General features: G+C 37.3%; 1 protein-coding gene across 1 annotated transcript in view; it reads left to right on the top strand.

The window, feature by feature from the left end:
• CCDC171 (coiled-coil domain containing 171) overlaps window positions 1-26,895 on the top strand; it is a 245,552-nt gene that overhangs the window by 187,627 nt on the left and 31,030 nt on the right. The window contains exon 24 of the mRNA XM_054727636.1: window positions 8,397-8,549. Coding sequence (XP_054583611.1) covers window positions 8,397-8,549 — 153 coding nt within the window. The remainder of the gene's footprint in view (window positions 1-8,396; window positions 8,550-26,895) is intronic.

Raw genomic sequence — 26,895 nt, 5'->3', positions numbered from 1 at the left:
GATTCCTCATTTGCAAATGGGGGTTGAACTAAATGATTGGTAGGAACTTTTCAGCTCCAGAAGCTCTGTGATATTGTGAGTAAAGTAAACTGTGGTCTCTGTGGGATTTCATGGGACTCTTATTTGTTCCTTCATAAGTAAATTCATTGATTTAGTTGAATATCACAGAGCATCTTAGAACCAATTTGTCCTTAAGACACTATAGTAACAATATTTTTCAGAGATGTAGTTTAACATACTTAAGTGAATTTTGTTATACAGTAGAGATTATAAGGATTATTGAAGTAGATAACTCTGACTGAGACATGTAGATTCCCAAACCCATCTGATACATCAGTATAAGAATGGAATCATGGTAATAAAAATTAGCATTTAATAAATGCATGGCTTATTTTCTCTCTTTACGGATTAGCTTTTCTTTAGTTACTAGAGGCCCGATGCACAAAATTCATGCAAGAGTAGACCTTCCTTCCCCTGGCTGCCAGCACCAGCTTCCTTCTGGCACCTGGGACCTGGGCTGGCTTCCCTCTGGCCCCAGCTTTGTCCAGAAGGACATCCGGCCTAATTAGCATATTAGCCTTTTATTATTATAGATAAGAGCAGTACTCATCATCAATCTAGAAGCTGCATTTAGCCTCAGAATTGGCCTTGATTCAATTCTGATTGGAAATAACATATTAGAAAAAGAATTGGTCTTGTTTTTGGCGCATTTAAGTTGTATATGCCATGGTTGAGTGGAGGCCAGAAAAAAGTTTAGAGTCTAAACATGATATAAAGGAAACACCATTTAAAAATATCTGCCACAATAGTGTTCTGCAACACTGCCGAGTATGGTTTCCCACGAGGCTCCTTCTCATACCTGAAAAGCTACTACGTTTACTTCCCTTGAAGTGGTGCCAGTAAAACATGTGAGTGATGGGATAAGTCAAGTCCAGGGCCATTTCAAATGGCAAAAAGGCAAAATTGAACTTTGATTCTTTTTTTCTTACATAAAATAACACCAACAAAAGAACATACCTGAACTATGTACATCACATCTATGTTGTCTTCAGCTGTGCTTGACCAAGGAGGTTGTGCATTTGCAACTAAATTTTTTCTTTTAATAACCTAACAGTTTACTATCCTTATCATTAACCTAACAGTTTACTATCCTTATAATTGTCACTATCAACATCAAAAAGCATTTCAGTATCTGTGTGCACATTGCATTAAATATCTAGTTACACATCTTAAAAAAATAAAATATATATATATATATGTTTTTTGCTAGAGAGGAAAGGATAGGGAGAGAGAGCTAGAAACATCAATGATGAGAGAGACTCATTGATTGGCTGCCTCCTGCATGCCCCACAATGGGGCTTGAGCCCACAACCCCAGCCATGTAACCTGAGGAGGAATCAAACTGTGACCTCCTGGTTCATGGGTCGATGCTCAACCACTGAGCCACACCAGCCTGGCTAGTTACATATGTTTACTAAATAAGCAGGAGTTCACAATCTTTAGTGGACAGTAGTGGGCCAGGCCAGTCTCTAAGGAAAACAGCAACTCTAGTACTACACACAACCCCCCAGGACAACTGGGGTAACAAATGGGCTGTTCAGGAATGGAAAAATATCTTGTATCGGGGGGGGAGGGGGCGGGCAGGGCCTGGTTCACCAAAATTCTAGTTTTTACATAAAGGAAAGGTCATTTTTCTGCCAGAAAATTTTCCAGATATGTGAAAATAAAAGTCTTCCCCAATCTTAATAGGTAGAGTGGAAATGAAATATAACTTCTTGGGATCTCATTCCTTCTGTACATATGCTGGTATACAGTATACACGGATTTCATTAAGAATGTATATGTCAGATGAACTAACCCTGTGTGGTAGGATTTAGAATATCGCTGTCGTGGTATTTTGCTTCTAAAGTCTTTCACTGATGATATCAGATCCTAAGTCAGGCTGTTGAGAGATGCATAAAACATTGTCATTTCACAGTATAAGTTAATTAAATACACTAGAAGTTCTTTTCCAAGTTTTCTCTTTTTTCAAAATCTATTGCATGGATAATATAGATTTGCTATAATTTGTAAGCTTAATTTTTTGTCATTTAAATAACCTCATGGCCTTTCAAGTGACATTTTTTTTTTTTTAGAATCAAAAGACATTTTGGCATAAATGTAGAATATGTAACGTATTTGGATAGAATAGAGATTTATTAATTTGTTACAAATATTTATTGAACCCATTCTACAGAATGAATAAAACCCCTAAGAAAAAAATCATCTGAAGTTCTTTAACTGGAAGTAAATATTTATTTATATTATATAAAGGAAAATTGGTAGCTCAGAGTCTATGTATAATAATTGAGTTTGAAATCTTTGAAAATCCTGGTTTCACGGCAAAATTACCTTCCTTAGTCAATAGAGAGAGAGCATAGATTAAAATAGACACATATGAATGTTGTGATAGACGACTACCTGTGCAATTTTATGAAACTTGGAAAGTCCATATTAATTCTGCTGACCTCACTGAGAGATTTTGTATGACAGACAGCCCACAGACAAACAAACAAAATAAATAAACTTGCAGCACATAGCATGAGAATGAGCTTTGGAACTGGGCAGACATGGATTGGAATCCCAGTTCATTCTTTATAGCTAGGTGATCTTGGCTAAGGTACTTAGCAGTATCAGCGGGCCTCAGTTTCTGATTCTGTGGAGATAATATGAGTCTTACAGGATTATTGCTAGAATTAGAAGGACATGCAAAGCTCCTAATGTGGTGTCTGGCACTTAGTAACTGTTGTTAGAACTGGGGTCTAGGCAAGCCTCAGAGCATGGGAACGACGGAGGAAGTGAGACTACCTTTGGGCAAAGGTGATCCAGCCTAGGTCTTGTTGACTCCCATACTTTACAACTCACTCAGTGATTCCTGGTGGTAGAGTGTGGGCTTCACCTCCCTCCTTGGCAGACTTCAGGCAGATGTGAGATGGACTGTGAGTGGAATGTTGAGCTGAGCGCATGTGCCCCTCAGGTTGCATTGACTCTTTTGAGGCTCCGGGCTGTACTGTGGCCCCAGAATACCTGGTGTTGCTGTGGCAGCCAGTGAGCAAATATAGACCGGTGTTTGTATTGGAAGTACTTTCCCCGTCAGCTGTCTATATTGCAAATAGTTCCCCTCTCTGTAGCTCGTCTTTTAATCTTTGTAACAGGATCTTTTATAGAGTAAAAGTTTTAAATTTTGATGAAGTTCAATTTATTGATTTTTTTTTTCTTTTATGGCTTATGCTTTTCTATCATGTCTTAGAACTCCTCATCAAGCCCTAGATGCCAAAGATTTTCTTCACATTGTCTTCTAAAACTTTTCTGGTTTTATATTTTACTTTTAAATCTGTGAACAGTTTTGTGAGTTAATTTTTGTTAAGGCATGTGGTTTAGGTTGTGGCAATCAGAATTCTACAATGGCTCACAAGACCCTTCCCTCGGTATACTATGCTCTTGAGGGTGGGCAAGACCAGTAAATACGAGATTATCCTGGATGGGCTGGACCTAATCCGACGAGCCTTCTAAAAGAGGGTGAAGTGTTGGAGAGATGCTCTTCTACTGGCCTGTGAACAAGCAAACGGCCGTGTTGAGAAGGGAGGGGTCCCCTTGGCAAGGAGCTGCGGTGGTCTTTAGGAGGTGAGAGTGACCCGGTCTGACAGTCCCATTCTTGTACGAATCTTCATGCATTGGGCCACTAGTATAAAATAAAATCTATATATGAAATTTCTCTCCCCTGCCACCCCCCTCCCATTTTAACTCACTCTGGATGATACACTTCTGCCATTTGCATCTGGAGACTGAATATATGTATGCAAGACAACAGCTGCTCCATTTTTGAATAAAGTAAGAAATACAGTTTTTGTCCTGTGGTATGGGTTGCCACTTGGTCCATTTTTTAGACATTCATGTTTCTGAGGTATGTTAAGGGAAAGGTGGAAGGATTTCACAATGCAGAGAGGTTGAGAGAGGCATCTTTACTTTCTGTGTATTTCAACATGAACAGTTATGTATCCCGTGTGGTTAAAAGAATTGATGGATTAAATTCATACATAGTGTAATCTTTATAGCATGGTAGTTTACAATAACATAGGAAGTAGTTTTTAAAATCTTCTATATAAGGTTTGCTGTTTTTCTTGTGGAAAAGTGCTACAAAGTACTCTTGAACTTGAGTGTCAGTTACGGGATTATCTTTATCAGAAAGAGAAAGGTTCCAAATCCGTTGACCTTTTCTTTGATGGCAAGTGGCTACCAAAAGCATCCTATCTAGAAACTATTTAAAAAGCTCTCCCCAAATAAAACACACTCTGCCACATCAAGGTAAAGTGACATTTGCAGAAAAAAACCCTCACTCCTTTGAAGGAGTTTTATGGAGAAAGCATTATGGAAATAGTTGTTTGGAAATATTTCTGGAACTATAAACTTTTTTCTAAAATTGATCGAAATCCATAAAAAGTTTCAAAGCAAATTTCCTAACCTAATAGGATGTTTGAACTTTTGTTAAAAATATAAAATATATTTAGTGTAAAATATATTTGTTAAAATATAAGAAAACAAGGTATATATTACTTTAAAGATAAATTGATAGATTCAGGGAAGCTGGATATTTTCTAGCCAAAATGTCAATTAAAATTTCTGTATAATTGATAGGATTAAACCATGGTTGTCATAACTTAATAAACATGACCAGTGATACACTTCTGCCATTTGCATCTTACATTCAACCATGTGTTGTGTGAGTGGTGAGGATGGGAATTCAGAATTAAATAGACTAATTACTACATCACAAATACAGCACTTTAATAATAATCCAATGAAAGTTATTATTTATTTATTTTTGGGTTAATCCTCACCTGAGGATATTTTTCCACTGATTTTTAGGGAGAGTGGAAGAGAGAGGGAAAGACAGAGAGAAACATAGATGTGAGAGAAACTCATCGATTGGTTGCCTCCTGCACATGCCTTGACTAGGGCCCAGGCCAGGGTGGAGCCTGCAACCGAGGTATGTGCCCTTGACTGGAATCGAACCCAGGATCCCCTGGAATCAAACCCAGGATCCCCTGGCTCTATCCACTGAGCCAAACTGGCTAAGGCCAATTAAATTTATTAGATTCCATTTTTAGAGGGCTTTCTCTTAATAGAGTTAAGAGAATGGCTTTGCATTAGATTTTTAATGATCTGAACCTTTAAACAGGCAAAAAATGACTCTTCTTCCCATTTCAGGGGGAAAGAGATGGAGGCTCAGAAAGATGGCATGGCATTGTCCAACAACATAAAGCTTAGTAAGTGTCAGAGTGAGGATAAAAAATGAAGTAGGAATGGTGATTCCTGGTCCATTATCTCAGTGGAGAAGATGAATGAATTTGTAAGAGAGGAAGAGAGACTTAGCATAGGAAGGAATAGATATGATTTTATAGTTTCTGATTTTTATATACTATTTAAACCTAGGAAAATATTTTGTGTTAGTGTTAGTTATAAGTTTACCTTGAAATTACTCAAAATAAGGCAAACTAGGACATGTGACACGCTTTCAAACATGAGGTCATACCATGCTTAGTGCTGGGTGATGGAATCCACTTTTTTGTACTCTGTCCTTTCTTTTATGCCCACAGATATGCTTTTGTATCTTCTTTCACCTTAAACAAAGTACGATTAATACTTTATTCGTTAGAGTATTAAGAGTATATTTTCCAAAATATCTTAATTTTTTTCCTATGAGATATTTTATTTCTTAAAATTATTATTAAAAAATATTTTTATTGATTTCAGAGAGGAAAGAAGAGGGCGAGAGAGATAGAAACATCAATGAGAGAAAAATCATTGATGGGCTGCCTCCTGGAGGCCCCCTACTGGGGATCAAGCCTGCAACTTAGGCATGTGCCCTTGACAGGACTCGAACCTGGGACCCTTACCGTCCACAGGCCGATGCTCTATCCACTGAGCCAAACCAGTTAGAGCCCTATAAGGTATTTTATACCAGCCTATGGCTTCAACCTGTGGTTTTTCATCTCATTTATTCATTCATTCAGACAAGTGCTCACCGTGGGCCGCTATAATCTCTGAAGATACAGAGATGATAAGGCACAACATCTGGCTTCAGGAGCTTCTTAGTCTAGTAAAGATAAACATGTAACCAAATGCATTTCTGCTAAAAATACATGCAATAATAGAAGCAAGCATCAAGGATTCACAGAGAACCCATGTAGAAGGCAATACTGCCTTTGGGCTCAAAAGCAGCTTCTTGAAGAGGTGGGTCTGAGCTTAATTTTTGAGGGATAATACGAATTGTTTTTGGCAAAAAGGTGTGACATTTTTTGCTCTTACCTACAAATACTAACCTACTTCTATTTCTTAGACATTGTGTGTGTGGGTACTTACCTTTGTTACCAAATTATTACTTCATATGAATTGCTCAAATATCAAGGTTCTCAAAGCTTACACAAATTAGACTCTTTAGATTAAATATAATTTGGAAATTCTTGGACTATTTACCATTGTACTAAGTTGTGACTGTGGCTGGAACATTTTTTTTCTTGTAAATAATATGATATTACATTTGAATATTTCAGAAATGTTTGATTTTATTTTGCTACTAGTGGCCCGGTGCATGAAATTCGTGCGTGGAGGGGGGGGTTCCCTCAGCCAAGCCTGCACCCTCTCTAATTGGACATCCCTCTCGCAATCTGGGACTGCTGGCTTCTAACCACTCACCTGCCTGCCTGCCTGATCTCCCCTAACTGCATCTGCCTGCCTGCCTGATCACCCCTAATTGCCTCTGCCTGCCTGCCTGATCACCCCTAACTGCTCTCCCCTGCTGGCCTGATCTCACCCCCAACTGCTCTCCCCTGCCGGCCTGATCTCACCCCCAAGTGCCTCTGCCTGCCTGATCTTGCCCCCAACTGCCCTCCCCTGCCAGCCTGATCTTGCTACCAATGGCCCTCCCCTGCTGGCCTTATCTTGCCCCCAATTGCCCTCCCCTGCTGGCCTGATCTCGCCCCCTACAGCCCTCCCCTGCCAGCCTGATCTCGTCCCTAACTGCCCTCCCTTTGCCTGCCCGGTTGCCCCCAACTGCCCTCCCTTGCCAGCCTGATCTCACCACCAATGGCCCTCCCCTGCTGGCCTGATCTTGCCCCCAACTGCCCTCCTCTGCCAGCCAATTTGGTTCTGATTGGTCGGTTTCTATGCCAGTCAGCATCAAAAGCTTCGCCTCCTAGGCAGCCATTGGCTCCTCACAGTTGACCCAGATTTGGTTCTGATTGGTCGGTTCTATGCCAGTCAGCATCTCTGGGACTATCAATGGGGCCTGATCAGAAAGGCGGGGCTGATCAGTAGCCCTGGTGGAGGCCTGAAGAGAAATGGAGGCATGGCTGCTGGCCAGACTGGGAGAGAAAGAGAGAGGCAAGTGCTGATCAAAAGCTGCCACAGAGGCAAAAGATCAGTCCCTGCTTCTCTCTTCAGGCCTCTCTCTGGCCCTGATTCGTGTGGCCCCCTCAGCAGTCAGTGCTGGGGCACCGCACCTGCAGCAGAAGCAGTCAGCAGGACTGACTTCCAGTTGGTCAAGCCTCGGTCATTACTGGACATTACAACCCAGGATTTTTATATTTTAGGATGTTTGAAGTATTTTAAAAGACTTTAAGAAAAGGTGTAATAGTATTCTTGGACTCAAAATTCACTTCAGGTTGCTTTAGAAGAAAAAGTCTATAAAATATGGTTAATCTGTAATACGGAGGTCCAACAATTCCCCAGATATTTACTATTTAGGGGAGAGAAAAAGTTATCAGCACTTGCATGTATTACTTACTTATTATACATATATAGTATAATGCAAGGGCACGTCTCTATTAGATGAATGAATGTAATTATGTTTTTGTTTTTTTTTAAAACAATATAGGAATGACACTTACTCTTAAAAAATCACAGGATCATCTCAGTTCTTTTTGTTTAAGAACACTTGTTTGTAAGGTAGATTGAAAATTTTATTAATTTAGCTCATTTTGAAATATTTTGCTTATATATCTGTTGTGTGCGTTAAGATTGAAATGTGGGTCATATTACAACTTGAATTTAGCTTTACAAAGAAAATAAGTGTGCCATCTTTAAGAACTGCATTCTAAATTTTAAGCACAATAGATCAAAGTACATCTTATTTAAATAAATAGTCTGAAAAAGAAGTCTCAATTATTTTTTCCCCAAACTGTCTTAAAATAGTCACTGATCTCAATATAAAATGTGAGGTGCAGCTTTATTGTTTTAAAGAAAGATGAAAAGTAGTTTGTTTAAAAATTTTAATGATTTTGCTTTCAAATTATGGAAATTCTTCTTTTGAGACAGCTCTATTTGAATTGTATGTGACATTATTTTTATTTCTTTAGGCTATGATTAAAAGCTTCATGGATGTCTACCAGCTTGCCAGCACCAGAATTGCAACCTTAGAGAAGGAAATGACATCTCATCGAAGTCACATTGCAACCTTGAAATCAGAACTTCACACAGCTTGTTTACGTGAAAATGAAAGTTTACAATCAGTAAGTCCTACAAAATTGTTTTCTTCTTTGGATCTGGGGTCACATCTGCATTCATGTATTCATTGCTCTTAAGATAACTTGCCAATACATAGAATTTAGGATAAATGATCAATCAAGCACTATAAAATTATTAGCGTGTAGAAAATTATTTAGGAAGAAAAGCAATTTATTTTCCATTGTATCGTGTATAAAGATGTACATATTGTTATCAATGCGAAAGCACTACATCAAGATTCCTTTGTGTTTGGCAGTGCAGCTGACAGTTGGATTTGGCAGTGTGCATAGTGAAAGCTTACAACTGTCTGAAGATTCAGTGTGTCCCATTAAGACAGAATATTATTAATTATGCGTATAACCAAAATGGTAATTAGAACATGTGATTATTCTCTGTAGAAAACTAGACTTATCCATAATACATGCCTAGCTAAAATTCATGTTGTGATTCATCTATATGATTAAAATTCAGTTTCAGCAGTCATTTTATGTTTTAAAATTTTAGCCCATGATGAAATTTGGGCTCATTTAAAACTAAACAAAATTTCCTACATTTGAAATATAACACATATTTCAGAGAATATATGGAGAATATAAAAAAAATGAATGCTTGTGATATAAGGGAATGAAATAAACATTTAAACTTTTTTTCTCAAAAGACAGATATGTCAACAGTGATGGAGTGTACCCAATAATAGGAATGTCTTTTCCCCCTTTTTGGTTTGATTAGAATAAATCAGGGTAACTTGTAAATAAAGACAGTGTCATTCTGCCATTCAGCTGTTGACCCATTTCATTTCAACAGAAAAAGCGTTTAGCATTAAAGCAAATGGATGCACAGCCATGTTTTGGTTCTTCAGCTCCTTGAGGGTCTTAGCTCAAATGTCAGCATCCCAATAAAGCCTTAGAGATCATGGGTATTTATAATTGCAACCACCAGTCTTCCCTCCCCCCAAACTCTATCTCACTCTTGCCCTAGCTCACCTGGCTACTTCCATCTTCCTTGATTTATACTTTTCACTACAGCACTTATCATCAGTTGACATGTAGTATATTTTATTTACTTGCTTTATTACCTATTTGCCCCCTACCCTCAGTACAATATAAGTTCCATAAAGATAAGCAATTTTGGGTGTTTTCCTCACTGCTGTGAAGTCACTCCAGTGCCAAGAACAGTCTGGCCCACAGTAGGTAATCAACAAATATTAATATTGACTGAAAAATACTGGTAATGTAGCCACTAAATAAACAAACCTGCTATTTGGGACCTGAGATATGAGTTCAATTGGGTTCAGTTTATAAAGTGACTTTGTTAATTTCTTGATGAGACAGTAGTAATTTTAACATCCACCAAGAGAAATTAAAACGAAGAGGAAATTTAAACATTTTTTAAAAATCAATATTTGAAATTTACTCCAACCTTTCTCTGAAACATACATTTTTTTCCCTGCTAACTCTCTGACCCCCTTGGTTAATATTATATTATATTGTTGGGGTTAAAGCCTTCTCAGGGTCCGTGATGTTTGTGCTAATATCTGAAGACTGGAGAGGAGTAATCTGGGGGTGGAAGAGAGTAGTGTTCCAGATCAGGAGTAGTGGAGTGGGAGCATCTACAAGGACTCTGTGATGGGAAGAAGAAACTGAGAAAGACCAGTATAGTTGGAATAAAGAGAACAAAGGCAAGAGTGTCTGCGATAAAGAAGGGCTAGAGAGAAGGGAAAGGTCAGACTTTGTTGTCTTTGTTTTAAGAGCAAGGGAAAAGTCATTGTAAAACTTTAAAGAAGGAATGACGTGCTCAGATTTGCTTTTTTTAAAAGATCACTTTGGCCTTGGTATGAAGAAACAGTTGACTGGGAAGAACATGAGCAGACAATTTTAGGATTTTTGCTTTTGAAAATAGATCAATGATCTTATTTACTAAGAGAAAAGCAATGCAACAGGAGGGAATATTGTTGGTTTAGTTCTAAGTATGTTGATTTTGAGGAACTTTTGAGACATCAAACTGGGGATGTCAAGAAGGCTGCTTGCTATGGAATTTAAGCAAGATGCCACATGGATATAAAAATTTTAAGTCATTGTCATATGGATGAGACTTGCAGCTATTAGCAAGAATGAGACGATATAGAAACAGTTTATAAAGTAAGAAGAGAAAAGGGCCTAAGAATGAAACTTGAAAACTCCAACATATAATGCTTGAGTAGAAGAGGATGAGGCTGCAAAGGAGGCTATGAAGAGGTAAGAAGACTATACTAGTACAATGGAATATTATGCAGCTGTAAAAAAGAAAGAACTCCTACAATTTGCAACAGCATGGATGGACCTAGAGAGCATTATGCTAAGCGAAATAAGCCAGTCAGAGAAAGATAAGTATCACATGATCTCACTCATATGTGGAATCTAATACACAACATAAACGATGAACAAAAATAGACCCAGAGACATAGAAACATCAAATAGACTGTCAAACTTCAGAGGGAAGGCAGGGGAGGGTGTGGGTGGGGGAAGAGATCAGCCAGTAAACTCATATGCGTATATGCATAACCCATAGACACAGACAATAGGGTGGTGAAGGCCTGGGGCGTGGAGGAGGGTGGGAGAGGTCAATGGGGGAAAAAGGGGACATATGTAATACTCTCAACAATAAAGATTTTTTAAAAAGCAATTCCTCACCCCACTGATGTTATATTTCAAATCTGTAATATCAGAAATCCAGTAAATGCCTTAAACAGTTGAGTTAAATATTACAGTGGACTTTTTAATATGCTGTACTGATGTAGCAAGAGTATTAAATTTATTCAACCATGAACGATTCTTTGATTATCATACACCTCAACTGCTCTGTTATGTATTGACCACAAGAAGAATAAAAAAATAGAAAATGGAAAAAAAAAGAGCTAAGAAGAAACCCTAGAATGTATGATGCCATGAGATTGGAGTATTTAAGAGTGATGTGTCAGTTGTCTAATATACTGCTGAAGATAAAATGAAATAAGCATTGAAAATGGCCTTTCAATTTAATATATGGAGGCCTTTGGTAACCTTAGCAAAGACTCTTTCAATAAGAGGTGGGTAAATAAGTGGAAGTTGACCAAAAAACCCACTGAATTTAACCACCTATCTCAAGGATTTAGCTGTTAAGTGTGAGATGTAGGAATGGTGTGTTCAGAGGATTCAGAGAGCTCTGTTTAAAGATGGGAGTGACTTCACATATTTCAATATCTTAAATTTAGACCTCCAAAATATGGTTTTGGTCCTGATCACTGTACTGTCCATTTTAATAATTATCCATTTTCAGTTATTATCTTTTCACATTCCAGCTTTCTTTTGACTAGTGTTTGTATAATATATATTTTTCCATTCTTTTCTTTAACCTATGTTTTATATTTACAGTGGGTCTTTTTTTTTTTTTTTTTAAAGAGAGGCAGGGAGGAGGGAGAGAGAGAAACATCAATTGGTTGCCTCCCTCACACACTCTGACCCAGGCCAGGATTGAGCCTGCAAAAGAAGTAACCATGAATCTGACCCACGACCCTTTGGTCTGAGGGCCGATGCTCCAACCACTGAGCAAATCAGCTAGGGCTACAGTGGGTCTCTTATAGAAAGGTACAATTTGGCTTTGTTTTATTGATCTATTTGACATCATAGGATTTTAATTGGGTTGGTAGACCATTTACATTAATATAATTATTGACATTTTTGGGTTTTTGTCTGCATTTTATTTCTTCTATGGGCTTGAAGGTGATAAGACAATCTCTGCCCTTGTGGATTCATCTTCTAGCAAGGGAAGCAGTCATATAAGTAGTCATAAAAATAGGCTTGTATAAAATCTTCAGGAGCATAGATGAGGGAGTAGTTTGTTCTGCATAGCATTGTCAGAAGAAAGTACTGAGAGTATGAAATGTTTGTGGGAGTTTTTGAAAAATATATAACAACTTGACATTTTGTTTAGGGGGAAGAACAATCAAATCTTGTTTTATTTTGTTTTGAGAAATAAACCTTATGAACAGTACATATGTTTACTTAATTAAATTGTATAATGAGTTTTCTATCTAATAGAAAAATGTATTGTTACTTTAGTTCCAGTCTCCCTCTCAGTTAAAGACATCTAACTCACCGAAATAGCCTGTACCCACTGGAGTCCAAGACTGCTTACCTTCATATGTTCCCAATCTGTTGTACCATCCAGCCCTGCTTTTTACTCTAGAATCTGATTTGATTCTACCTGTGACCATTTTGCTTTTGGTGTTCTTGATTGGCCTCTCTAGTATTGTTATGTTGGCCATTCTCAAATTCCTTTACTGGGCTTCAGATGAACTAGCTTCATCCAGTACCCACCCCACCTCTCATTGCCTTCTGCCCTCAACAAGACTTGAGAGTCAGGCAGGTCTGGGTGTGCTTTCTGACACTGTTATTGATCATCAATACAACACTCTAAGCATCAATGTCTGTATTGGTAACATGTGATTGAAGTTGCCTACACTGCGAGGTTGTTATGAGGCCTAAACAAAGACATTGTCTGTAATAGTATTAGGAGCTCAATAAATAATAGCTCTCTTCTCTACACACAAAAAAATTCTGATAGTTACATATATTTACTACAGCTAAGTTCTAGTAAGAAATATATGTTAACTAGGAGGTAATCTTTTTATGAGTAGGCAAAAGAGCTAAAACAACCCTTAAATCAGTGCTTTTAGCACATGTTAAGTACACCACTAATGTTAGTTGTTATCACTTATTTAATGAACTGAGAACAGTCAGTATATGCTCATTATTATCTTTTTCAGCCATTTCACTGGATAAAAATAAAAATAAATATTCAATAGTAATAAAAAATGTAATATATTGTGATGTTGCAATGATAGAGATTGATCATATTGTAGACATGAACAGTCGTCTATAAAGACTGTATCCTTCTTTAGGTGACATTTTCACTTTTTTGTTCAGCAACATGTAATAATAATGCTGGGGTTCATCTAAGAATGCCTGTCAGTTGTATACTTGCCAGTACTTTAACATTTTCAGTATGCTGGTCTTTGACCCATTAACTTAAGGCTGCTCTAGAGCTTTTATCTTGAGTAATAGTAACCAGAAAGGTCTTTTGAGTCCCATACAGCCCAGTAGAGAACAGTACAGCAGTCAGAACCAATTACTTGTGGGTGTTCGGATGCCGGCAAACCCACAGCTGTGGAGAAGCATATGATATTTCAATCTGTGAAACACAGAATGCCAAACCCAAATACTTTGCAGTGAGTTATGAAGCTGCAAGCTACAGTATTGCTTTGCCTCATTACCACTGTATGCTTAAGCAGTATGTTTTTAATTCTGTAGTACTTTATGAGAAAGTAATAAATTACAAATCAGAGGAGCATTTTGGTTAGTATCTTTGCAAGGGAGATATCTTTGTACCATTATGTCAGATTTGATTGTTGTCAGTGGTATAATATTATTAACAAAGGGGAAAGAATTAGATATTTTGGTTTGGTTTAGATAAAACAAAAAGTAAGATTCCCCACCCTGGCTGGGTAGCTCAGTTGGTTAGAGCGTCGTCCAATACTCCAAAGTGGTGGGTTCTGTTCGATCCCAGGTCAGGGCACAGAATCAACCAATGAATGCATAAATAAATGGAACAGCAAATTGATCTCTCTCTCTCTCTAAAATAAATAAATAAATAAATAAACAAATAAATAAATAAATAAATATGAAAGAAAAGTAAGATTCACCTTTCTTTTAAGTTCTCAAATAATATCTTGTCACATTTATTTTTATTACATTTTCTTGAGAGAGGAAGGATTGCTTGTCAGTATTAGTATTGTGTAAAGAAACTGATAGAATTTAAGGTATGTTGGCTTTATAAACTTTCAAGTGCTTTGTCTCAGTTGATTACTGATGTTTATTATTGAGGTTTTTAGCCCTTCAAGAAAAATAACTTTTTTTAATGAGCCGTAAGCTAACTTAGTTTGTTGAGTGAGGCTACAGTTTAGTGGTATAAAGTACAGATTATCAAGTCTCACTCATAGGTGTTTTTTTTAAAATATATTTTATGGATTTTTTACAGAGAGGAAGGGAGAGAGATAGTCAGAAACATCGATGAGAGAGAAACATTGATTAGCTGCCTCCTGCACGCCCCCCACTGGGGATGTGCCCGAAACCAAGGCATGTGCCCTTGACCGGAATCAAACCCGGGACCCTTCAGTCCGCAGGCTGACGCTCTATCCACTGAGCCAAACCGGCTCATAGGTTTTTAACTAGAACCCAATTAGGTTAGAACCTAAGGCCTCTGATTTTTTTGTTGCCTGTGATACTTTTCTATGGGACTGCAATGTGGATTAAGATAAATCTCTGTCATCGTGGTACTTTGAGTAGAGTGAGAACACAACTATTACACAAATAATTAAAAGAATGATATTCAAGTGGAATCATGGAGTACTGTGAGAGCATATAACTGCGGGACCTAACTTAGGCTTAGGGTGGTCTACTTGAGAAATTGAAATCTTAGTTGAGAAAATGAAGATTAAATAGGAACTGACAAGAGAAAGTGTGGAATGCTCAAGAAATGAAAATATGTCTGTATGATTGGGGAAGAGAGAATTAGGTGGAGAATTGTTGGAAAGGAAACTGGAGGAGGAGGAGGGGCTGGGTAGGTGTGCCCTACACTCTGTGATTCTCAGCTCTGTGAGAAAGAAACTCTGAGATGTCTCTGACAAGTGCATTGCAAACATCTACTCCCTTTGCTTTATTTGTTTACTTTTCCCAAATGCAAATCTTATTTTTTTTCTATTTATCCACAAAATTCACTGACATGTGCTGCCATAATAACATCTGTTTTACCCATTTGCTTAGATGCTCATTAAATTCTCCCATATTTTTATCATGACCTCCAGCTCTGGCCTTTGGAGTTAAATAAGGGAAACATGAAAAATCAAAAGGTGGGACAGCCCAGTCAACATGCAGAAATTTTCCTTGGTCCTTGACACACCTACCCAAACTTTTAAAAGTTTCTCATAGTCCAGAAACTCAAGCATTTTTGCATAATCAACAGAGGCTTAGAGATGGTAATGTATATTTTATTGGCCTCACACCTTCCTTCTAGCCTTTTAGTTTTTGTATGATGCAGTTTAAGAGGATGAATGAATGAATGATGTCAGGATATGAATGATGTCAATGACTATAGGGGCATGATATTATAAATTTCATATTTATATGAAATCTATATAATAAAAGCCTAATATTCAAATCGACCAAATGGTAGAACAACCTGTTGGTGGGGGGCGGGGCCAGCCGCTCGCCAGCCGGCATCCTCCCCCGATTGGCCCACTGGTCACCTCCCACAGAGGGAGGCCAGACTGCGGCTTTGGCCCGCTCTCCCCGGGGGGAGTGGGCCTAAGCTGTCAGTTGGATATCCCCCAAGGGTTTCCGGACTGCGAGAGGGTGCAGGCCAGGCTGAAGTACACCTGCCCTCCCCCTGCCCCCCCAGTGCACGAATTTGTGCACAGGCGGGGTCCCTTGGCCTGGCTGGCAATTGGGCAGATCAGGGCCGGCCGGCCGGGGGGAGGGACCACAAAAAGTAGGCTGGCCGCGGGAGGTTGGCTATGGGAGCACACTGACCACCAGGGGGCAGCTCCTGCATTGAGCATCTGTCCCTTGGTGGCCAGTGCACATCATAGCGACAGGTCGACTGGTCGTTTGGTTGACCAGTCATAACCGTCACTTAGGCTTTTATATTATTTATTATATATATATTTTAAATTAGATATATACATTTATATATAAATATAATATACAGGGTGGGGCAAAAGTAGGTTACAGTTGTGAGTACATGAAACAGTTTATTCTTATATTATTATTTATTAATTATTATATTATTTTCCATACGAACAACTGTAAACCTGCATTTGCCCCACCCTGTATTTATAGAATTCTGTTCTTCAGTGAAGACGTATTACAAGGGGGGAGCAAGGAGAAGCCAGGATGAAAATGTCAAACTCTGAACATTGTAATCAGTTGGTAATTAAGTTGTAGGAAATGTAGATGGTAATTCGGCATCTAATGCTTTAATTATTTTCATCAGTTATTCTAGGAGTGGCAGCAACTACTATGCTTCTGAGTGTCCCTCCTGCTACTTTATCCTTCTCACTAAATTGAGCTCTTTGAGGGCTTTAGTTACCTGCTGGATTTTCAGCAGTCTCCACTTCAGTTTTCTAGGCACCTGAAACTCACTGAGGTCCCAGCTGAACATATTATCCAATGTTACCCTTCCCCATTTTTCCAAGTTCTCCATTCCATACATTCCCTATCTCTGACATAACTATCCCCCTTGCAGCCCACGAAAACCCCTTAACATATTTGTTCTACTTTCCCTCTACCATCGATATTTAATCAATTGCTAAGTGGTATTGTTTCTACTACCAGAGATGGCGTAAACTCATTCTCTCCTCTCTACCCTTGTGGTCACATCAGGCTTTCCTTGAGGTACAGTATTTAGTTGTTTTTTTCAATGAGTTTTCCCATATCTAGCCCTTTGCACTCGCTTGCTTTTTTCTCGATTCCTTTATTCTAATGCTAACCGTGTCGAGTCACACTCGACATCGGAGTGCAAAAGGCTAGATTTTCCCCTTCCACTCTGTCTGCCACTTTTTGCCAGAATTATCTTTCCAACATATAGATATGGTCGGGCCATAACATGGCTCAACAAATTTTTAGCTCTACACTTTCTTCCTGACATTCAGGCATGTTCTGAATCCATCTGTTTTTTTAAGTTCATCTCCCAGTTGCCAGAAGAACCCTTTGTTAAGCTCATTTATCATTGTACTTACCTGTCTAAGCACTATGTAGTAGTCCGACTTATATAATCAATTAGTTGTGTATGTATTACCATATTAGGATTCATTAAAAAATCCATTGTAGTGATCTGACTTCAATAAATGCTGGTTGATTTGAATTGAAATTAATTGGAAGAATATTCCTTTAATAATATTTGTTCAAACACAGTTGTTATGGAACATATATATTGCACAAATTGTAGTTGCCCCAAATTTTTCCTACACAAAATTTTCTTAAATTATTTCCCATCAAATGATATTACATATATTTCTCTAGCAATTACTTAATTAGAATGGATATAATAATATACACATTATTATACCAATATAAAATTTTAAGTTAAACTTTAAAATAATATACATTAAATATTTTTCTCCTCTTCACTATTTTCCTTAAAAAACAAAGCAAAAAACCCCAAAAACCCCAAAGGCAAAAATTATTTATTATAAGAAGAATATTCTTTTCAGCATACCACTTAAATAATTTTAAACTTTATTAGATTTTTTTCGGATCCCTGCCTCTGTATGTTTATCCACATAGACATAAAATGACCAGTGTAATAACTTTTACTTACATGGTGGGCACTCTGTAAATGTCTATAACAATTGTATATACAAATTAAAAGTAGTTATGCCCTGGCCTTGCAAAAAGTCAGAGTACATGAGGTTTATTTCAGAAATAGAAGTCTAATTTACATAAATCAGTAGAAAGCCTATTTTCAAAAATGTATTTCCTTGAACATTAACCTCACACCATATACAAAAATTAACTCAAAATGGATCAAGATCTAACTGTAAGTCCTAAAATTCTTAATAAAAAAATCTAGAAATAAATCTTCATGAGCTTGGTTTTGGCCTAGTGGATTCTTATATAAGACACCAAAAGCATGAGTGACAAAAGAAAAAAATAGATAATTTGGACTTTATCAAAATTAAAAACATTTTTATATTAAAAAACACCCTATAAAAATAAGAGAAAATATTTATAATCAGTTATCTGGTAAGGGTCTAATATGTAAAGAAACTTACATCTCAACAACAAAAAGACATATAACCTAATTTTTAAAATGGGCAAAGAACTTGAATAGATACTTCTCAAAATAAGACATACAGATGACCTACAGACATGTAGAGATACTCAACATCATTAGTCAGTATGGAAATGCAAGTCAAAACCACAATAAGATACCACTTCACACCTACTAGGAATGCCATGAAGAAAAAATAAAAGAGAAAAATAGGGAATGTTATAGCAGCACTGTTCACAATAGCCAAAAGATCAAAACAACCCAAATGTCCATCTATTGGTGGGTAAACAACTGTGGTATCATCCAGACCATGCAATATTACTCAGCCGTAAAAGGAATGAAGTATTGATCCATGGTACAGCATGGATGCACTTTGAAAACATTATGCTAAATGAAAGAAGCCAGACTCAAATGGCCACATATTGTACAGTTCCATTCACATGGAATATGCAGAATAGGCATATTCTGCCTCCATAGAGTCAGAAAGCAGGTTAGTTGTTGATGGGGGTGGAGTGTGGGTAGGAATGGAGAATGACCGTTTAATGGGTATGGGATTTCCTTTTTTGTGATGGAAAAGTTCTAGAGCTAAGATAGTTGTGATGGTTGTACAACAGTGTGAATATAGCTGATGCAAATGAATTGTACACTTTAAAGTGGTTAAACTGGTAAATTTTATGTTGTGTGTTTTTACGATATTAAAAAATATTTCTTTTGGTTCTTGGGTGGTAGGGGATTCAGAGCTTATACAGAATGGCAATCTGCTGTATTGGAAAGTGGCATGACAGAGAATCAGAGAAAACTTGGATTCTAGAACAACCTTTGTTATCAACTCACCACAAAGCTTTAGGAAATAAATCACACAATCTCCTTGGATTTGATTTTTCCTGGCTGTAAAATGAAGGGTTTAAACTAGATGAAATCTAAATTCACTTTCAGCTCCAAAATTCTTTGACCTTACAAATACTGATTTTGAATATGTACTTAATTTGTAACCATGTTTTGGTTTGTTCTTGCTTCACTTTACAACAGTATGTTTCTAAGTTTATAATAACATAATTATATTTTGAATTTGGTAATATTCAACAACAATAATCCATTTACAAATATATAGGAGTTAAAAAAATTTCACAATAACTTGTATCTAGTTAGTCAAAAGTCCCCAAAGTAATCTGAAAATGTATTAGCGTATTTGTAAGGAGTATTCCCTTTTTTTATGCAAAGATTTTTTTTTTGATATTTAATATGTTAGGAATGTGAACTTTTAACTCGTCAAACTATTGTAACATATTTGAAAATTATAATAATTTGATTAAAATGCTGCCTATAAGGCAAAAGGTTTAGTTAATAGAATCCATATGTAATTAAAATGCAGAACTAAATGTAATCAGACTCCAGTGACTAGTGCCTTCATATTGATAGTTTTACAATGGCCTCTGGGGTTGAAAGTTTAAATCTTATAGAATGCAACAACACTGCAGAAAACAACTTCACCTGGCAATTTAGCTGTTTTGAAGACATCAACACAATTGCTTGATAAAATGTGACTACCACAGTCTAGATTTTCATCATTTTAGGAATATCTTCCCTTGGCAGGTGGTTGAAGCACATGCCTGGTGGGCTGGTGGGGAACCACACTCTCCCGCAGTTATATAAACAGCCAGACATGAAGGTCCCTTCTAGGAGCCAAGCCATGGCCTTCTTTCTTCCTTTTTTTAAATAACGGAGTTGCTTAATTTGGGTGAATTCATTTGAATCATATGAAAGTTATAGACACAACACTATGTACCAAGCCACAAAAAAAGTTAAAAAAAATTTCCTGAACTTAAAAAAAATTATTTTCTCTGGACAGTTTTAAGAGTCGACATCCTGTGTTAGAGTTCTCTAATCATCACCAGCACAATTTACAATCAGAACACACAGAGAGCCAGTTTTGACCAGCTCATCTGTTGATCTTGGCAGAGACCCTTCATCTCACTGTGTGCAGCTGCCACTGGGGACTTGGGGGACTCAGCCGAGAGCCAGAGGAGGGTGGGAAGGGAGGCTGGTCAAGGCATGAACACATAGGCCTGCTTCATTTCAACGGTTGTGTGTTGCTTAAAAAAAAAAAAAAAAAGTAGTCTTTTTATTTTACTGCTCCCCCCTTCTTTTTAACCTGAAATTAAATGAGGACCGCTCACGAGCCACTGCGCTCCAGGCATAAGGAATTGTAATGTCTGGCTTCCAGAAACTGTCCCGTCAAAATGTGCTTCTGATTAGGTGGCTTAATTACAGCTGTGAAAACAATGTTGATTTAGGCCTCGAGATTCCAGGGCATGTCAGCCGTTATTAGCTAACCTTGGACTGAATCCACCATTTTAAAACTCGTACCACTAAAGTCACCCAGCTTGACAACTTTTTATGTAGGCAGAAAATTTGCCAGAAGCAACACATTTTTATGCAAAATATTGTTCGATGCATAGTTTCAACTACAGCAGCATGAGTGGCCTTTAAAGAGATAGTTAACTTTGCACTTTATCAAGAACAAAGAAGTTCTGTTTGTAAAAACAGTAAGTTTTGAATAGTATTTTTAAAGAGTTGACTGACATAAGAATTAATTTTAATTCCTTTAATTCAGTTTTATTTCAAGTCTAGCATGTTGGTTTAACCACCCAATTTTATTACACCTAAATTTTCCTGACAGTTTCATTTGCTGTTAGGAAATAAAATGGCAATTTTTTTTTCAACATGGGAAATAATGGCTAGTTTTAAAAACATTATGTTTGAAACTTCCCTTGCCTCAAGCTGGTTCAGACACAACCTCAGTTTACTTTTGGAAGGAAACGAACCTCATTAAATAGTTTGAAATATTTTAATATAATATAAGTGTGTTTTTTCATAGCGTGAAAGTTTATTAGACTCATGTATTATACCTGCAGGGGAAGTAAAAGTCTTAATAATAATATGGTTTCAATACTTTGGAATTTTCAATACAATTGTCACTGATATCATAAATATTATAATTACATATTTAAAGTAGTTCCAGTTCTATTGTATTTAGATGGCTAAAACTCCTCTTATATGCGGTGAATGTTTTTTATTTGTCAATATTTTTAAAAAGTGGATATTAAGTAGAAAGCAATACCAGAAGAGTAAGGTGGGCAGCTGAACAATAAACATAAAGAGTCATATAATTCTCATAATAATTTTGGAAGAAACTTTTTCTTGAAAATTCATGATTTATGCCAAACCAAATACCCAAGAGAGAGCTAAATGATTTCTTTACAATGAAATCTCCCACACCCAAGACATTAAATCCAGCAAAGTGGGTGGTCACGGCACATCATTTTCTCCTAGTCAGACTCATTGACCAGTTAACTGGCTCACTCTGAACCATGTGTGGACAAGGAAACTTTTGTTCAAGTTGAATTAAGAGTTAATACGTAGGTAATTAATTGTGAGGAATGGATGTGTGAATAGTCGTGTTGATGATATAGGATGTGTGCATGAAGAGAAAGTTGGGCAACTGATTCAGCATGCTCTAACTTAGTAATCCCATCATCTAAATAGCATCCAATTGCCAGAGACTGTAGAGGCCTATTACAGATACATTCATTCCATCTATTATTTAATGTAATCTGCATATCAGTCTTAAAGGAGAAATACTGTTTCCCCATATTGCAGATGAGGCCACTCAGTCCCCGAGAGGATAAGTAATTTGCCCAAGATCATGCCGTTTGGGAACTAGATTGGAACCCTTGTCTGTGTCCAAAGCCCATGCTCTACCCAAAGATGGAAATAGACACTTTTCCTGGAAGGCTGTGAAATGGTAGTGAGACATTAAGAATGATGAAGTTTCTGTTGACTTACTTTTAGGCTTTGTTAAGAGACAAGAGCATTTAAACTTGAATAAAAGTTTTATAGTTTTCTGTGCAAAAAAGCCCTTTTTTCTTTCTTTCAGTAAAAAACGGCTGTGTATGAAGACTGACAAATTCACTGGGTCTATGGTTAAGGCTTTTACCTAGAACAAAAGGACCTTCCTTTATTCCTTTGAAGTTGCTTTATGCACAGAGAATTGAAAGTGTGCATCCTTCCATGTTATACTGGTTTGAAGATACTGCGTTTGTTCTTAAGATTCTGTGTTAGCTTAGAATCTGGGAAGAAATAGCTGTCTTCGTTCCCAGAACTTTGGCTTAGGGCATACTTTGATAGCATCTGAATTCAGCTTATTCTTTTGGATATCCTTTTGTTCTCAATGTTTGCCTGACACCAATTGGAAAGATACCCTTCCAGAATGTAAGGGGTCAACTAAGGTTACAGCTTTATGTTTCTAGTCTCCTCCATCTTATTTCTAATGACTTCTAACTGAAAATATGCATTTGGTTGAAAAAATGTGCCATGTGGATTATATACAGTATAGATTATATCTGATTTTATCATGATAGAGTGGTTGTTTTCATACATCATTTTCTTAATTCTTTCTGGTGGTTTATGACTTAATTACAAAATTTTAAATTAAATAACATAGTGTATATTATAGATCCTTATGGTTATAATTATGTATACCCAAATTGATTTTTCCTTTTTTTGATAACATAACATTTTTTTGGAGAAAAGAAAAGGTTTGACAAAGAGTTTTGAACTTAGATATATTTGTATGTCTATATAGATATTCTGTATCTTATCCTGTATGGGTACAGGTATTCGTTATTTTGGGGTATTACTATGTTTTGCCTATGGAGTAATCTTTTTTAAATGCCTGTTTCATGTACTTATATTTCCGGATCCATATTTATTTGAATATGAATTCCTCCAATTCTTTGAAACATGCTTAATGTTTTTTCCTAAAGCGGGTAAAAAAATAAACCCCAAGAAATTCCAAGAATGGTTATTAAAATAATTCAGCTTTTATAACCACATTGCTCCTTCTTTTAATGGCACAGATAACACAAGGCATCAGGTGTGTAGTAATGCTTTTTAGCAATATTTAAAATGGTTAATATTTCAATACTAAGCAAGCAAGAAAGCATAGGGGGTTTATCGTTTATTAGAAACAGCTGTTTAGTAACTGTCATAGCTTTATTTACCCCTGTCTCACATGAATACCTCACAGTAGAAATGGGGGAAGCTGAGAGAACATATATATATATATTTTTTTACTCGCCTCCCCTACTTCAAACAGGGTAACTTTATTTTATTTTATTATTTTTTTTTAAATTTCTTTATTGATTAAGGTATCACATATTTGTCCTCGTCCCCCCCATTCCCATCCCACCCCCCTCCCCACACATGCCCCCACCCCCCTGTTGTCCTTAACCGCCGGTTAGGCTCATATGCCTGCATACAAGTCCTTTGGTTGATCTCCCCCTTTACCCCCACCCTTCCCTACCCTCCCCCCGAGGCCCGACAGTCTGGTCCATGCCTCCTTGTTTCAAACAGGGTAACTTTAGTCTTATCTCATTTAAACATGAAATATCTGAACAAGATTTCATCCAGTAAGAGAATTCTGGTGTTAAAAGGTTTGACAGTCCCTGTTATATCAAGAAAACACCCAGGAACAACCATCTGTTATGTAAGTAATCATTTAACCTTGTCCTCATAGACAAAAAAAAGTAAAAGAATGAACAATGTTATGATAACTTCTGTACTTAGTAAAATCATTTTTACTTATGGCTGCTTGAAAGCCTAAAACTAAAACTTGTTTTCCAACAAATATTTTTGCTTTACTTTATGCATAAACTGTTTTCCACTGAAGTATAATTGAAATACAACATTTAGATTAGTTTCAGGTGTACAACATAATGATTTGACATTTGTATACACTGCAAAGTGATCAACACAGCAAGTCCAGCCACCATCTGTCACCACACAAAGTTAGAAAAAGAGATGAGGACTTTTAAGATTTACTGTCTTCACTTAACTTTTAAATTTACAATCTGGTATTATTAGATACTAGTGGCCTGGTGCACGAATTCGTGTACATTGAAAGGAAAGTAATTAGAAGAAATATTTTAATATCACTGTTTGCCATTTCTCTTTAATAGAAGTGTCAACCAAATTCATGATTGACAATGACAGATCGAAATACACGCATGCGATTGGCACCAGTGATAGCTTTATATGTATGGCACATGCATGAGTCAACTTAGCTTTTTATAGATATAGAATAAACTTACTTAATTAGACCTGCTTTCTGATTTAGATAAACTTTTTCCAGCCCAGTGAAGCACCCCAACTTCTCTTTCAGGTAATTGTCAGCAACACAGCAGTAAATATCAACACGAAGCAGATTATTGTTGTAGATCACGCAGGGAGAACAAAGGGTAAAATATTTAACTGCAGCAGTGTTTGACTATATTCTGTGCAGTGAGAAAACCTGACGTCATTTTTAAGGTCCACCATTTCTTACTTCTTTTCTGTCAGGTCAGGTTTCTAAGCTTTCTAAAACTCTGTTTTCCGGCTAATGAAAAGAAAATAGGAATCCACCGAGTCTCCCATCTACCTATTCCAGGAATTCTGTGAGGATCAAATGAGATGAGGCACGGGAAAATGCTCCACAGACGTTTGGTTAAAGTGTGAAATGTTTGCACCTGGCTATAAAGCAAGTCGTGTTCCTGGGCTGAAGAAACTCCAAGGAGGCTAGTTGCTAGGGAGAGAAAGCCGGGCGTTGCTACGTGATGTCATTACTCGGTGCCCACAGCGACCGTTTCTGGGCTTGGCTGGGCTGGACTGTGGGCTGCATTTTGCGCCATGGGGTCTCGGCAGCGTTGGCTGTGATTTGGTGGGGTGTCACTCTGGGGTGGTGGTGGGGCCTGTGTCCCACTTGGGGGAAGCTGAGTGTTGCTTTGTGGGAGCCAGGTCCGCAGTGCCATTTATCTGTAAATGGCCAGTGCGCATCATGGCAGCTCCTGCATTGAGTGTCTGCCCCCTGGTGGTCAGTGCGTATCATAGCGACTGGTCGGATGGACACTTAGCATATTAGCCTTTTATATATATAAATTAGCCTAATATATATGTATTAGAGGCTTGGTGCTCAGATTTGTGCACTGGTGAGGGGCGTGTCCTGCAGGGATCGGCCTGCTGTGGGAGCACTGCTCATCCCAGTCAGCTGAGCGGTGCTCCCATTGTGGGAGTGCACTGACCACCAGGGGGCAGCTCCTGGTGGTCGTTCTGGTCATTCTGCCATTCAGTTGCTGGGCTTTCATATATAGAGATAATCACCATGATGGAGGTTTGTACCTCTTCACCTCCTTCACTCATTTACCACCACCCCCCAACCCCCAACCTCCAACACTCTTCCTCTCTTGCAACCACCAATCTGTTCTCTGTATCTTTAAATTTTGTTTTGTCTGTCTGTCTGATGGTTTATATATTTAAATATTCCACATATAAGTGAATTCAGATACTATTTGTCTTTCTCTGGCTTATTTTATATAGCATTATACCCTTAAGATCCATCCATGTTGTTGCATAGGCAAGATTTCATTTTTTTTTATGGCTGAGTAGTATTTCTTTATATACATATACCACATCTTTTTTTATCCATTCATCCACTGATTGACATTTAGGTTATTTTTACATCTTGGCTTTTAAAAAAATGCTGCAATGAACAATGAGTGCATGATATAGTTTGAAATCAGGGAGAGTGATACCTCCAGCTTTGTTCGTCTTTCTCAAGTTTGCTTTGGCTATTTGGGATATTTTGTGGTTCCATATGAATTTTAGGATTGTTTGTTCTATTTCTGTGAAAAATGCCTTTGGTATTTTGATAGGGATTTCATTGAATCTGTAGATTGCTTTGGGTAAAATGAGAATTTTGCAATATTAATTTCCTAATATGTGAGCATGGAATATCTTTTCATTATTTGTGTCTTCAATTTCCTTCATTCTGTTATAGTTATCAGTGTATAGTTACCACTTATATTTATTCTTATATATATTTTTGATGCAGTTATAAATAAAATTATTTTCTTCATTTCTTTCTGATAGTTTTTAAAAATATGTGTTTTTATTGATTTCAGAGAGGAAGGGAGAGAGATAGATAGATAAAAACATCAATGATGAGAGAGAATCATTGATTGGCTGCCTCCTGCATGCCCTGACTGGGGATAAAGCCCACAACCTGGGCATGTGCCCTGACCAGAAATCGAACTAGGACCTCCTGGTTCATAGGTTGACGCTCAACCACTGAGTCATGCCGACTGGGCAGCATGACTTTCTTACCCACAGTCTTTGATCTATCTGTACATCTCAAAATCATACCTAACTAATTAAGCTACAGTCAGTTTTGATCATTACTTTTTTCAAGGCTAAAGAGAATTTAGAAGGAACAGTAATGCAATGGTAACTGACTTGACTCCTCAACTTCTCCCTTGCTAAGGACATTCACAGAAATTCCTATTGACAATAAGGGTAGGGACCTTTGCATGAAGCTAAACTTGCAGATTGAATTTAGGAATCAGTAAGGATATAAAAATTGGCCAATCTATCAAACATTCACTAATTTTCCTTTTCTGTCTTCCTGATCAC

This window comes from Eptesicus fuscus, chromosome 15 (assembly GCF_027574615.1).
Source record: "Eptesicus fuscus isolate TK198812 chromosome 15, DD_ASM_mEF_20220401, whole genome shotgun sequence".
Taxonomy (NCBI): Eukaryota; Metazoa; Chordata; class Mammalia; order Chiroptera; family Vespertilionidae; genus Eptesicus; species Eptesicus fuscus.
This window is presented reverse-complemented; position numbering and strand designations above follow the sequence as displayed.